Raw genomic sequence first — 12959 nt, forward strand, 5'->3', positions numbered from 1 at the left:
AAAAAAAACAGTTTAAAAAGATCATCAAAAAATCATCATTGAAAAATTTATTCCAAGTGACCACAAAAAAAAATGCAATTGAAGAGTGATATTCCAAAACTCGCTTTGTCCATTTTTATCAAAGTTGGGTTTTCAGTGGTACCTGGTAGATGAAGTATTAACTCACATTCCTACATCATCAACCTAACAAAATGAGGTGTTAAACTCACCTAAATAGCCAATTCACTAAAAATTAAAAAAAAAAAAATGTTCCAAAACACGTTTTGTCCATTTTTATTGAATTTTTTTCAGCAGTATTTAGTGGATGAAATGTATACCTACACTCCTACATCATAAATCCACCCAAATAAAGTGCTAAACTCGCCTAAAAAGCCAATTTACCCGTTTAAAGGGAAACTGTTTTTCCTCTCTCCTGAAAAGTTGTGAAAATGGACAAAGCGAGTTTTGGAATATCACTCTTCATTCATTCGAAATCATACAGAAATTTCACACCTATAGTACCTATTAAATAAAAACTGGAAAATTTCTAAGAAAAAACAAAACAAAAAAATCGTTTAAAAAGATTATCAAAAAGTCATCATTGAAAAATTAATTCCAACTTCCAGTAACCATAAAAAAAATGCAATAATCGGAATACTACTTATCACAAAAAATCAATTTGAAATCACCGCGAAGTAAAAATTCATTTTAAAATCACGAAAAAATAATTCTAAACCGAATTTAAAAATGAAATTTTCGAAGAAAATTTATTCTAAAAATCTACCAAAAAACCATCAACACAGCACAAAAAAAGAGTCCAAATCACCACAGAAAAATTCATTTTAAATCATCACCTCAAAAAAATGTACGTACAAACTCGAACTTTTCACAAAAAAATTCATTTTTTGTAATCATCAACCTTGCAAAAATCTATATGAGTTCAACCTCATTTTTATGAATATGCTGAATTAATCACAGACTCGCGATGAAAACATTATTGAGACAAACATCTACATAATTTCCATTATTTAAATTCATTAGGAAGCCTATGACACAATTCCAACGGAAAATATATGACACAAGCCTATCGCAAATATAATTAAATATGAAAAATCGCCAGAAACAAAGATCTACTCGCAGGTAAAATGAACAAAAAATTCAAAACAATTGGTACTGGGTACACTGTGAACGACTGTTTTGGTTGACACAAGTGGAGTACATGGGAAATCAAAACCTAATTTGCGGATATTTTTAGATATTTTATGGTACCTATCCATCTACCTACCTACCTATCTATACACATGTATCTAGTTCATAAATTAACGATAGAAATGCGTAAATTGCGTAGGTATTAGGTACCTACGATTACATGTACGTACATATATATGTATTACCAGATATCGAAGTTTCAAAATACAAACTGTGTATTGTTCATTAGGTACTTGGTGTCATTGTTACGCTATCAAAATGTTCAATCAACGTTCTAGCTACAAAATTCGTGTTCTTTTTGCAATTTTCCTACTAAGTGTCTTGAATTTGGCCAGGGTAAGTTTTTCGTAAAATATGAATAAGAATTATTGTTTTAAACTTTTACTAAAATTGAATTTTCCATTAATGTCATTTTATACTGACAACAGGCGGAAACTACGACTTCTTCTTCGTCGTCAGCTTCAAGTTCTTCCAACGTGGTGTCATATGCGACGCAAATAAATGGAGTAAGTGTGATTTGACTCGAAGTATTTATTTGTATAATATCGGAGCTTTTTAGAACTTGGGAAATTTTTGAATTTTCATGGCAATGCCAAGACAATTTGACCAAGGTTTCGATTTCGTGTACTCATTTAGATTTTACTCACATTTTTCAAAACTAGGTCGTCCCACCTCTCAAGAATCAAAAAAAAAAAAAAAAAAAAAAAAAATCAGCTGTCCAAAATGAAAATTGGAAAACTAACAGGGTTTTGAAATTTTAAAATCGGTCTCAAAATCGAACAAAACGAAAAAATTAATTTCCTGGTAATTACTCCGGAAGACGTCGTTTGTAATCATATTTCAATTGCAATATTTGGGTCTTCATACGAGATTTGTTCAAGACTAGAAAATTTAAAAATCGTCGAAGGCTTCAAAACAGCTCAAAGCAATCACAGTTTGATTTAGAAGTTCCAAAATAGAGCACCTATAAATCAAATTTAATAAGCTTTCTGTATTTCAATTTGTTTAAATTTCGACTTTTTCGAGGAAAAATGGATCAATTTTTAATTTTTAAAAATTTACAAACAATCAAAACAGTGAAATTTTGTCAAAAGAATTTCACACTTTGGAAAATCATTAAGAGTAGATTTCAATATTGATCTCCAGCTCGGACCAATTACATACATATTTGAAATTTGGGGAGAAAATTCGTGAAGCTGACTTTTCCTGTCAGGTTGAAACATCGTAATTTCAAATTAGACAGCATCAAAGGAAGGGGCACCCCTACACCGCTTAATTTTGAAGCAAAATTCTCTCAAATAATGTCGAAGATCAATACATGCAATACCTACATCGAATGGTATGTTTTCAAAGGTGCTGAACGTGAATTGGCCTTACATGTATTTTCTGATTTTTCCCCTTTCATGCCCCTCACTGCTCCAAATGGTATCTTTAATAAAAACTAGAGATCAGAAGACATCTGATCCACTACGGGGAAAATAGGTCGATAAAAACTCACGAATCAATAAAATCACTCTTGAACAACAATGACGACCTTTTTCGAATGATTCGTTCTTCATATCCTTTTGTAATTTTTTTCAGGGCGAATTGAGCATAAAAATGAGATACGATCCGATCTACGATGTAAGTTCGAATTTGCATTAAAACGATAACACTTATCGTTGATCATAAAACTAAGCGACATTTTTTTTCAACCCAAATGAACAGACCAGACTAGCGGTTGTGATCGGATACGATACAGAAGTTACGAGCGCTTCTGATTTCTTCCATAATCAACTGACTGTCGATCTATATAACAAAGTTTCAGCATGCGGGGTTGTTTACTGGAATTTTATGCCTTGTGGAACATCCAAAGTAAGACGTATAGGCTAATGGAAAATCTCAAGAGAGAAAAACAACGCTCTAAAAACAAAAATAACTCGTACTCAATAATAAAAATTTTACAGCTCAACATGGGAGAACTAACTTGCCCCAAAGGTGCAGATCAATGTAGGTATGATAAAATTCACGCCTGCGTCGCCAAGTTGTATCAGAAAGATGAGCAAAAAGTTGGCGTATTTGTCACATGTTTCTTCGTTAACAATAAGGATCTTACCAAGGTATACTTCAATTAGTTTATAAGTTCAATTCGTTGAAGTACATAGTTTCAGTATATTTTGTTTGGAGTTCACAGAACTTCACATACTTAAGTAGGTACTTAACTTACATATAAGTATCTGCAAATGTACAGCAATACGTAATTTTCGTTTTTTAATTAAATTTTCAGTGTGTGGCCGATGCTGGCCTGGTTCATAATGATATAGATCAATGTATGACCAGCAACGGGGCCACCAATTGCGATGCATTTTACCAACTTATCCATGCGGGCGAATCTCAACAATCAGCGACAGCAACCACACCAAATAGTGCAACTGGAACCGCGGTAAGACTTTGTACTTTAATAGCACACAATTAAAAAAAATTCCACCAAGAAGGAGATTTAATTATTTTCTGCACCTTTTCAGACCTCCGATGGTACAACAGACTTCAAAAAAGTTCTCTGCGATAATCTAACCAAATCCAAGCTGCAATGCGACGTTTGTACCACATAGATTATTATAACTTGTTTCAGCGAGTAAACGGTGGTGCCACGAACCCCCCTCCCCATTTCGACCGTTAATAATTCAACACTGTTTTCAAATTGAAATTTCGTTTTCCAAAACTATAGGTAATATTTTCACCGATGTCTTTATTTTGTCATAAAAATAAAAGCAGTTTTTCCGAATTTTCTAATAATTTTTAAAAATTGCAATCAAAGAAAAACGAACTTGAATTCAGGAATCTTCAAGAGGACAAATAGTAATGCTCAAAGTTTTGAAGGAAATATGGAAGTGGGATCAATACACATCTGAAACATCCACCTGTTTGTGAATTTATAGAGGCTTTTTAGAGGGGGCTGAGGGGAGGGGGGAATAAAGAGTGTGAAAATCAATGTATTTATAGAGGCTTTTTAGAGGGGGCTGCGGCGAGGGGGGAATAAAGAGTGTGAAAATCAATGTTGCCACCTATTCAATCACAAAAATTAGCTGTTCAAGTTGAAAAATGATATTTCTCTATCGCATTCAAGCTAAAAAATGTTGAGAAAATTACCACAGGGACAACATTTTTCTGCTAATAAACATATCAAAAAATTGAGGTGACATTTTTCCGTATTCTCGAAGTTTAAAATTTCAAAGATTACGAGATGATCCCAAATTTTTTTTGAAATATTGAAATTGCGCAAACAATATGTCAACTAAATCGAAAAAATGAAAAAGAATGACTTTTTGATTATTTACAGATGACCTTTTTGAAAAATTATGCAGGTTCAAAATTCAGTTTTGATGGGCGTTTTTCATAGAATTTTCCGCGCTGACCAATGAAAAAATAATTTAAAAATTCCATCACGTCAGGGTTTTTCACACATTCAACGTTCATGAAACTGTCATCACTGAAATTCTATCAATTTTTGGTAACTTTCAAGTTATTTCCATGGCAATTTCGCGGTTTTTGTTATCATTTATGTGATTTTTTTTCACGATTTCATTTCATTTCAATACTTACTTGATCTATTCTTCGTAATTTTGCATAATTTTTTATCAATTTTAATTTTGTGCAAAATTTTGCTCCATCAATTTACTAATTTTATCACCGATCTATGATGATTTTCAGTAAATGTGAGGTATTTTGACAAATTATCATTCAATTTTCAGAATGTTTAATTAACTTTTGGCAATTGCGTTTAATTTTTAGTCAAAAGGATGATTTGAGAAATGGTTTTTTGATGACCTTGATGACCAGGTAGACACCTTGAATTCAAATTGACTCGTTTTTATCAATTTTACTTCACATTCGAAGGAAAAGTTGGTGTTATACGAGTAGTAGGTCTATTTTACACACTTGATGCTTATTGTCATACTTGAGTAGACTTTTTCACATCGAGTTTTTACTTTTTTTCATCATTTTTTGAATATTACTCGAAAACAAAACCTCACGAGAAAGAATTTACGATAACCAAAGTTGTAGAAAAATAAACTTAGAATCGTTTACGTGCCATCAAATTCTCCAAGCAATTCAAATAACATTTAACTAACAGTTTTGGTAAAAAAAAACGAGACCGTTAAATTAAAATGAAAAAAAAAGTGAGGAGTACATAACATGCACCAATTTTTTCTCAAAATATGGTTCAAAATAGGTAAAAATAAATCAATGTATGCAATTTCAATCTTTTAAGAAAAAATCAGTACAAAAAGTTGCACTTGGAATAATTTTTCAGAATTTTTGTCCACGAATCTTTTCCTGCCAACTTTAGGCACTCAAAAACGTGTCAACACTGATTTTCACCACATCTAAAAAAAAAACGCTTCTATCGATCCACAAACCAGGGTGTCTAACAAAACTCCCAGCCAAAAAAATCATGACTTTTTCATGACCCATTTTTCACATTTTCACCACATGAAAATACCCCCCTCCCCTCCAAAAAAATTGAATAACTCGAAACTGTAAGACTTTTTTAAAAATTTGTAGGCAAGTAAGTATTTTATTTTTTTCATTTTTTGGATTTTTTGAAGAAATTTTCTATTTTTATTTTCATTTTATGGGCTTTTTAAAAAATTTTCAAGTGTGTTTCGAGCAAAACTTATGACTATTTTATAACTTTCATGGCCACCTACGAAAATTCATGAATGACTTTTTCATGACTTTCATAGCTGTTGGACACCTTGCAAACAGGCAAAAGTTGAGTTCGGCGATTGTACAATGAACGACCCTGCCTAAATATTTTGATTTCTACTTTTTCGAAATTTCAAGTACAGTATTTACGAAAATGCAACTTTATCAATTAAACTTACCTCGTGATATAACTCTTCGTATTGTAGTGACATCTCGCTTCAAATTTCATCTTTTCAATCAGTGGCGAACAAAAGAACTGAAAAACAAAAAAACAAACAGAAACGATTAAATTCCAGCGAAAATTAAAATTACATAATTCTGAAAATAAAAACTAGAAACAGCTACGAAGATTTTTCAGCAGAAATATCAACGTTTGTTTATTGTTGAGACAAATAAAATGAATTACAAGTTTGACCTTCAATTCATCACCTCACACAGGGTTCATCTAGGTAATAGGTAGGTATAGGTAAGATACACAATGTGAATAACAAATAAAAAAACTGAGCATTCAAACCCATTGAAAATCCAAAAAAAGGGAGGAACAATGGTTTTCAACGAATGTTGTTGAAGCAAAACAGACGGTACAGACTTCAGAGAAATATAATAAATAGCGCAGTTTCAATGGGAACAAGTGGTCAAAGTCATTTGATTTTTGTAAAATGGTAAATACATAAATTAATTACATTTCGCAGTAATGCCAACGTAAGGGTAATTAATGAGAAAATATAAAAACACGTTCGACTATAATATGTACCTACAATTGATGTTAGTTTTCCTCATTTCACATTCTGATTAGGTAGAAATTTCACCGAGTAATTATTATTCGACCGGAATTTCGTTCGTTATCAAAAATGATCTATCGAAGCTTCAGTGTTAATTTCTTTGTCGTAATTTGTCTTTTCATCTTTTTAAAAGAAGCGAAGGTAAGCGAAATGTGCCCTTATAGCTTTGATTGATTTGATAATAATTTATGAAATTGTCACGTATTAAATCTACGTTCTAAATTGTTGATTTGGTTTTATTTTTTTTATGCCCATCAGATGCAAACTAGCACAGGCTCTTCGTCGTCGTCATCATCGTCATCATCATCTTCTGGTTCTTCGAGAACGAGTTATCATACTGATATAAACAACGTAAGTAAATTTAAATAAGATCTTATGAGTTATGAGGGGGGAGAAAAATTGTTCAGATACAAGAGTAGGTTCACCAATTAGTATTTTCTTCAAACATAATTTTCCACTGCCTCGTTTCAGGGAGAACTGGGCATCAGAATGCAGTACGATTCGAAAACACAAAATGTAAGTCAAAACACAAGCACAATTTTTTGTAGAAATTAAATTTCACCGTGATGCCAATTAATCCTTTCTCCTCTTTTCCTATTCATAGCCCAAAATGTACGTTACGATTTATTACGATACAGAAACCACAAGTGCGACGAATTTCTTCCAGCAACAATTGACAGATCAAGTTCTCACTGATTTTACCGGCTGCGGCGTTGCATGGGATTTTATACCATGTGGCACATCCAAAGTATTGCTCAATTCACAGTTCACACGTCCTCGAAATTTTTGCACGACGTTACCCAATAAAATAAAATAATCAATCGAATTTTACAGTTCGGCAACACAGGCGCATTAACTTGTCTTATGGGCGATAAACAATGCGAATTTGATAAAATTCACGCCTGCGTCGCAACCATGTTAGCACAGGATCAGGTGAAAGTTGGCCGATTCGTCGTATGTTTTTTCAACAACAATAAAAACGTTGATCAGGTTAGTCCATTCGTATAGTTCTCGGAGCTCATTCGTTCATGGTTTCACTTTCCGTGATCTAACATTGATTTTCATTTCGTACGCAGTGCCTTCCCAATGTTGGTTTGAATTCGGGCGATGTACATGCATGCGCAGGTCCTCAAGGGCAAGGGGCCAACGAGTGTAATGCGTTCAATACTCAAATCCATCCTAATGGAAGTCAGACACCACCACCAGGAACTTCGACAGGATCATCGGTAAGAGCTTACTGAACTTTCAATAGTTTCGATTGTTTTCACTCGAATGATAGTTGATTTCAAACGGGAATTCGATGCTATTTTCTAGACCTCTGCCGGTACTACCAACTTTAAAGGTGTTTTATGTGGACAATTTGCCAATGTTCAGCTTCAGTGTAATGCTTGCCCAGCACTAGCACCACCACCACCATCTGGCTGACGAGAGACACCAAAAAAGAAAATAAGATTTATATATTACACTGTTAATTTTAAGTTACAATGTCGCTCTGGCTAAGTACTTTTCTCTCACTGAATAAATTTCCATACATGCATCGTACCTACTTTTTATGATTACCTTCACAAAGGTGCTTCAATTCATTCATAACATTACGAGGTGAAACGATTATTTTGTTCCCACAACTGGTAATTTCCAACACACTCTCCAAGAGTACATCGACCACCATAAAAATTTCTGAACCGAACAAAGGGGAATCGATAAAAGATCCCAACATATAACCACCAGCCAAAATTTTAAGTGCGGAAAATCATTTTTCGATTTTTACAGAATTTGCAAAAATTTAAATTTGCATGGACCAAAAATGGGGGAGAGGAACCCAAAATTTGAGAACGGTTCTAGAGCCTACCGCAGATTTTTGGATTCTTCGATTTTTGAAAAAAAAAAACTACGAAAATAAAACTCAGCAACTCTATAAACTCGGATTTACCATATTCACGAGTCTTTCGATCGATGTAAGCACATATTTTCACAATCATTTTGTGCCCGTTCAAATCCAAATTTGTTTCCAGAGATTACGTATAGATAGGTACCTACCTACCTATACCTGCCTAGTCATTTTTTGAAAACAATGAAAAATTAATCGTTCGCAAAAGTGTAAACGAAGAAGGCTTAAATTTTATTTGTAACTCATTTTTCACTTTCTCAGTTGATTAGTGATAATTTCGAACCTTTCTGGAGCCTCCAGGGAATTTTCGAATTTCCTATCTTTCGAAGAATAAAGAAAAACGCTGTAAATAGGGCGAAAATGAAATCCAGAAGACATAAACCCGGATTTACCATCACTGTGACCTTGCAGAATGATTTAGGCACATATTTTCAAAACCTTTTTGTACCTATCGCTTCAAAGTACCTACTTGACAATTTTTGAAAAAAAAAAAAAAAAAAAAAACAGAAAAATAGATCAAAATTCGCTGTAGGCCTCAAAACGGTTTGAAACCATCACCAATCTACTCGAGAGGTTGATAATAGGGTACAAACCAAATTACAACTTTCCAGATCAATTTTTTTTTTTCATATGTTTATTTAAGGAACTGAACAAAATTCATTAACCTAAACGTATCACATTAGAACATCACTTTACAAATTTTACAAATTAAATTAATATCAATATAGTAGTGCATTTAGAGACTCAAGAGATCCATGGTATGGAGGTTGATCCAGGAGCATCAGAGCTTCACAGTTTGGATGCTTATGCAGCCAGTTGACATATGCATTCGATTTTCGGTGAATAATTACATTGACTGGATTGAGCTGAAGATCATTTCGAAGTTGTTCATTTGAGACAAACCAAGGTGCCTTTGTTATAGCTCTCATGAACTTGTTTTGAAAGCGCTCAATGACACGGCGATTAGCTTTTTTTGTGACTCCCCAAATTTCACATCCATATGACCATGCAGGAAGGAATATAGCTTTGTAAATCATCCTTTTGTTAGCTAAGCTCAGCTTTGAATGACTACCAATTAGCCACTGAAATTTACGAAACTGTAAATTTAAAAAGTCCCGTTTTCTTTTGACATGCTCTTGCCAATTGAGCTTGCAATCCAGGTGTAATCCAAAGTAACGGGCGTGCTGCGCCACGGGGATTAGTTTATTGTTGATGATGGTAGGAACATATCCGTGTTTCCGGAGCGCAAAATCAACACATACAGATTTATTCTCAGGTAAAGGATGAACCAAAACTAAGGAGTCCAATAATTGGAAAAGAAAAAGAAAAAACTCAGGAGAGAGTTTTTTCTTTTCCAAGATTTATTCTCATTCAGCTGGATTTTCCAGTTTTTGGCCCATTTTTCAATATTGTTCACAGCTATCTGAAGAAGACCAACAGCTTTCTCATAATTTTCGTCACATGCAATGATACCAGAATCATCAGCAAAAAGCAAGTTGGCAGTGTCTTCAGTAACTGGGTAATCACTGGTGTAAAGAAGAAATAGTGTCTAGGGCTGAGTACACGACCCTGGGGAACTCCGGCAGAAATCGATGCATTTTGAGATGAGTCACAGCCCCATTGAACACCAAATGAGCGGTGGTTTAAATATGATTTTAGACGATTACATATACTGCTAGGAAAGTGATCTTGAAGTTTACTGATAAGTCCTTCATGCCAGACCTTATCAAAGGCACAACTAACATCAAGGAAGACAGCTGGTCGCTTCTAGCTAACGAACCATCTTCCCTTCGAAGTGGAGAATTATAGGCTACAGGTCGCCGAATCTTTTTGGCAGCTTTCCATAAAGAGTATCCTGCTCCTTTTGTTGGTGCTAAGGAGGTGAGATATTCACTGAAAGTTAAGTTATTCCATAATTTGATAAAATTTTGATTTCAGCCCATTTTTAGCATTTGAATTTTAAAAAATTCGTCAAAAATCTCAAAATTTGGTTTCGAAGTAGGGAAGGTATGGTCTTCCAGTCGGGGACGAACCGAAGTGCTTTTTCAGGAGGAAGGGGGGAAGGCAAATCGCTAAAAATACTAACCCTTGTTACCAAAATTTCCAACTTCACCCACTAAAATGTTACGGGTGTTTTTTCTGCTTCACGAGCTTGAAGACAAGGTAAAATATATTTTTCAATTTTAAAAAAGACAAACTAATTGGCTCAATCGAAGCGAGGGCAAAAACTTGAAAATACCAATTTCAATAATGTAAAAAAACTATATTTTTTATGTGAAGAGAGTAGCCTACATTTTTTGGTTTAAAAATTTTTAAATTTAAATTCGCGAGGGTAGAAGCGTTCTCAGAATTCGTACTTTGAGAAGTAAAAAAAGGATTTCTTATGCGAGGAGTTCAGTTCATAATTTTTTAGCTTCAAAATTTTAGAATTTGAATGAAGTTTTTTTTTTTTGAAATTTAATTCGTTCAACATTTATTATGCTATTGCCCCTATCCGTCCCAAGACCGATCATCTCTACAAATAAACGAAAGCTCTCCCTTCATGTTCATACCAGACCCCCCCCCCCCCCAATAAAAATATCCACCACCTTAATCAAGAAACATAATCCAAAAAACTCCATAAAAACCTCTTCACGAAGGGTGTAATAATGTAGTAATTAAAAACACCCCCTTCTCCCCCTCAAAAAAAAAAAAATGTTGAAACTGAATATTGAACAAGCCTGTGCGAAGCGAGGACAAAAGCTTTCGAAAATTCGTATTTCGAGAAGTGAAAAAATGATATTTTTCATGTATAAGTTACTTTTGCGTTAAAATTACATATTTTGAATCTGAATGGCAGTTTTTATAAATTTTCATGCTTTAACATTTTGATAATTTTTTTTTACTTCAGTCAATTTTTAAACTTTCTTCGAAACGTTTGTACAATTTTTCATCAACGTCATTAAATTTGCCCACTTTGAGCCAATTTTTCAATTTTTTTGAACAATTTCGAGTATCTAAGTAACGTGTTAAAATCATATTTGCCCATTTTTTTGTCACTTTGGATAACATATAGATGTCCTCAAGATGCGTTATTTCTCCAAGTTTCGGACCTCAACTCTGAGTAGTTCCTGAGTAATGACTCAAAAACTGAAAATGGGTTTCAATTTTCATCCCAAGATTGACTGGGCCGATTTTTTTCAAACTTGGACTAAAGTATAGTCTATACGTATTAGTACACACGAGCTTTGCATTAAAAAATCTACAACCCTTCCCCCTATTTTCCCCCCTCAAAAATTTGAGTCAATATTTTGGTGCCCTCCTTCCAAAGTCCTTCGGGTACAATTTTAAAAACACTTTTCTTAAGGTGTATTATTGACTCTTAAATAACATATAATTTTTCCAAAATTGTACCTTGGGTGCGCCATGTCCAAGTTGTTTTTTGAAGCCAATTTTTTAACAAAATTTGAAAAATGTCACTGAGGTCGTCAGATGGCAATTCCAGGAGACAAGCTGCCCCTTGCCCTATATCCCCTTTGGTTTCGTCCCTCCTTTCAGCGACCCAAATTTCAGCTTGATGAAAACGAAACTAAATTTTTTTCGTGTACTTGAAAACTGAAATTCGTCATGATTTTACCAAATCGATTAAATTTTTTCAAATGAATTTTCATTTCATTGTACTCAACGCAACGTAGTTTCGAAAAAAAAATCTAATCTAACCCAAAAAATTACACCGAAAAACAAAAAAGTTACAACGATCATTGCCAGCTACAAAAATCTGTTTACAAGCGAATGAGAATCAGTGAATTTGAAAGTGTTAGTACTCGTATTTGGTACAACGAGCGCAATAATTTCGGTTGACACAAGTGAAATGAAATCAAAACATACCCAGCGAACAATTATTGATTTTTCATGGTAAAAAACCCAACTTCCCATCAAACCTATCATCTATGCAGATTTTTTTCAAAAATCAACAATAAGATGATTATCTACATATTACGATTATAAAATATAATAAGCTCAGAAATCGTTTCATAGTTTATCAAATTTCAATTTGAATCACAAGATATTTTACTGCGTGGTCAAAATGATCAGTCGAAGTTCCAGTCCCAGAGTTGGAGTTTTTCTTGCAATTTTTGTAATAGTTTTCGTTGAAGTAACCGAGGTAAATGATGGTTTTCAAGAATAAAAATTACTATAGGTATAATTTTTGCCGAAATTACCATTCCTAACATTTTTCTTCTTGCAGCAACAGCCGCCCACAAATGTTTTGCCTGCTGGAACACCTCCAAATGGTGAAATGACGTTATACGCAACAGAAATAAAAGGCGTAAGTAGAATTCGATTCAAAACGAGTGATACAAAAAATGAGTCGTTTCACAGCATTGGTACTTTTTGAGGACGCGAGAAAATTGAGGAATTTTTAAATAAAT

The 12959-nt window shown here is 33.7% G+C and overlaps 2 protein-coding genes across 2 annotated transcripts; both read left to right on the forward strand.

Annotated features, from left to right (window-relative positions):
• Positions 1 to 1366: 1366 nt before the first annotated feature.
• Positions 1367 to 3965, forward strand: LOC135844370 (uncharacterized). Its single transcript, XM_065362530.1, has 7 exons — positions 1367 to 1524; positions 1617 to 1694; positions 2770 to 2811; positions 2896 to 3042; positions 3135 to 3287; positions 3455 to 3610; positions 3693 to 3965. Exons 1-7 carry the CDS (start codon positions 1447 to 1449, stop codon positions 3777 to 3779), a joined length of 741 nt encoding a protein of 246 aa, XP_065218602.1. The 5' UTR covers positions 1367 to 1446; the 3' UTR covers positions 3780 to 3965.
• A 2675-nt stretch (positions 3966 to 6640) lies between these two features.
• Positions 6641 to 8201, forward strand: LOC135843681 (uncharacterized). The gene is made up of 7 exons (XM_065361642.1): positions 6641 to 6800; positions 6918 to 7010; positions 7131 to 7175; positions 7264 to 7407; positions 7494 to 7649; positions 7736 to 7885; positions 7974 to 8201. The coding sequence occupies exons 1-7, from the start codon at positions 6729 to 6731 to the stop codon at positions 8082 to 8084; spliced, it is 771 nt and encodes a 256-aa protein (XP_065217714.1). The 5' UTR covers positions 6641 to 6728; the 3' UTR covers positions 8085 to 8201.
• Positions 8202 to 12959: the final 4758 nt, after the last annotated feature.

The sequence above is a fragment of the Planococcus citri genome, chromosome 4 (genome assembly GCF_950023065.1).
Source record: "Planococcus citri chromosome 4, ihPlaCitr1.1, whole genome shotgun sequence".
Lineage (NCBI taxonomy): Eukaryota > Metazoa > Arthropoda > Insecta > Hemiptera > Pseudococcidae > Planococcus > Planococcus citri.

Bases quoted from the DNA above. Each gene is read 5' to 3' on its own strand.
- LOC135844370 (XM_065362530.1), top strand. From the start codon at position 1,447: ATGTTCAATCAACGTTCTAGCTACAAAATTCGTGTTCTTTTTGCAATT. The intron at 3,288-3,454 runs GTATACTTCAAT...TTAAATTTTCAG, and splicing joins ACAATAAGGATCTTACCAAG to TGTGTGGCCGATGCTGGCCT. The intron at 3,611-3,692 runs GTAAGACTTTGT...GCACCTTTTCAG, and splicing joins ATAGTGCAACTGGAACCGCG to ACCTCCGATGGTACAACAGA.
- LOC135843681 (XM_065361642.1), top strand. From the start codon at position 6,729: ATGATCTATCGAAGCTTCAGTGTTAATTTCTTTGTCGTAATTTGTCTT. The intron at 7,011-7,130 runs GTAAGTAAATTT...GCCTCGTTTCAG, and splicing joins ATCATACTGATATAAACAAC to GGAGAACTGGGCATCAGAAT. The intron at 7,886-7,973 runs GTAAGAGCTTAC...GCTATTTTCTAG, and splicing joins GAACTTCGACAGGATCATCG to ACCTCTGCCGGTACTACCAA.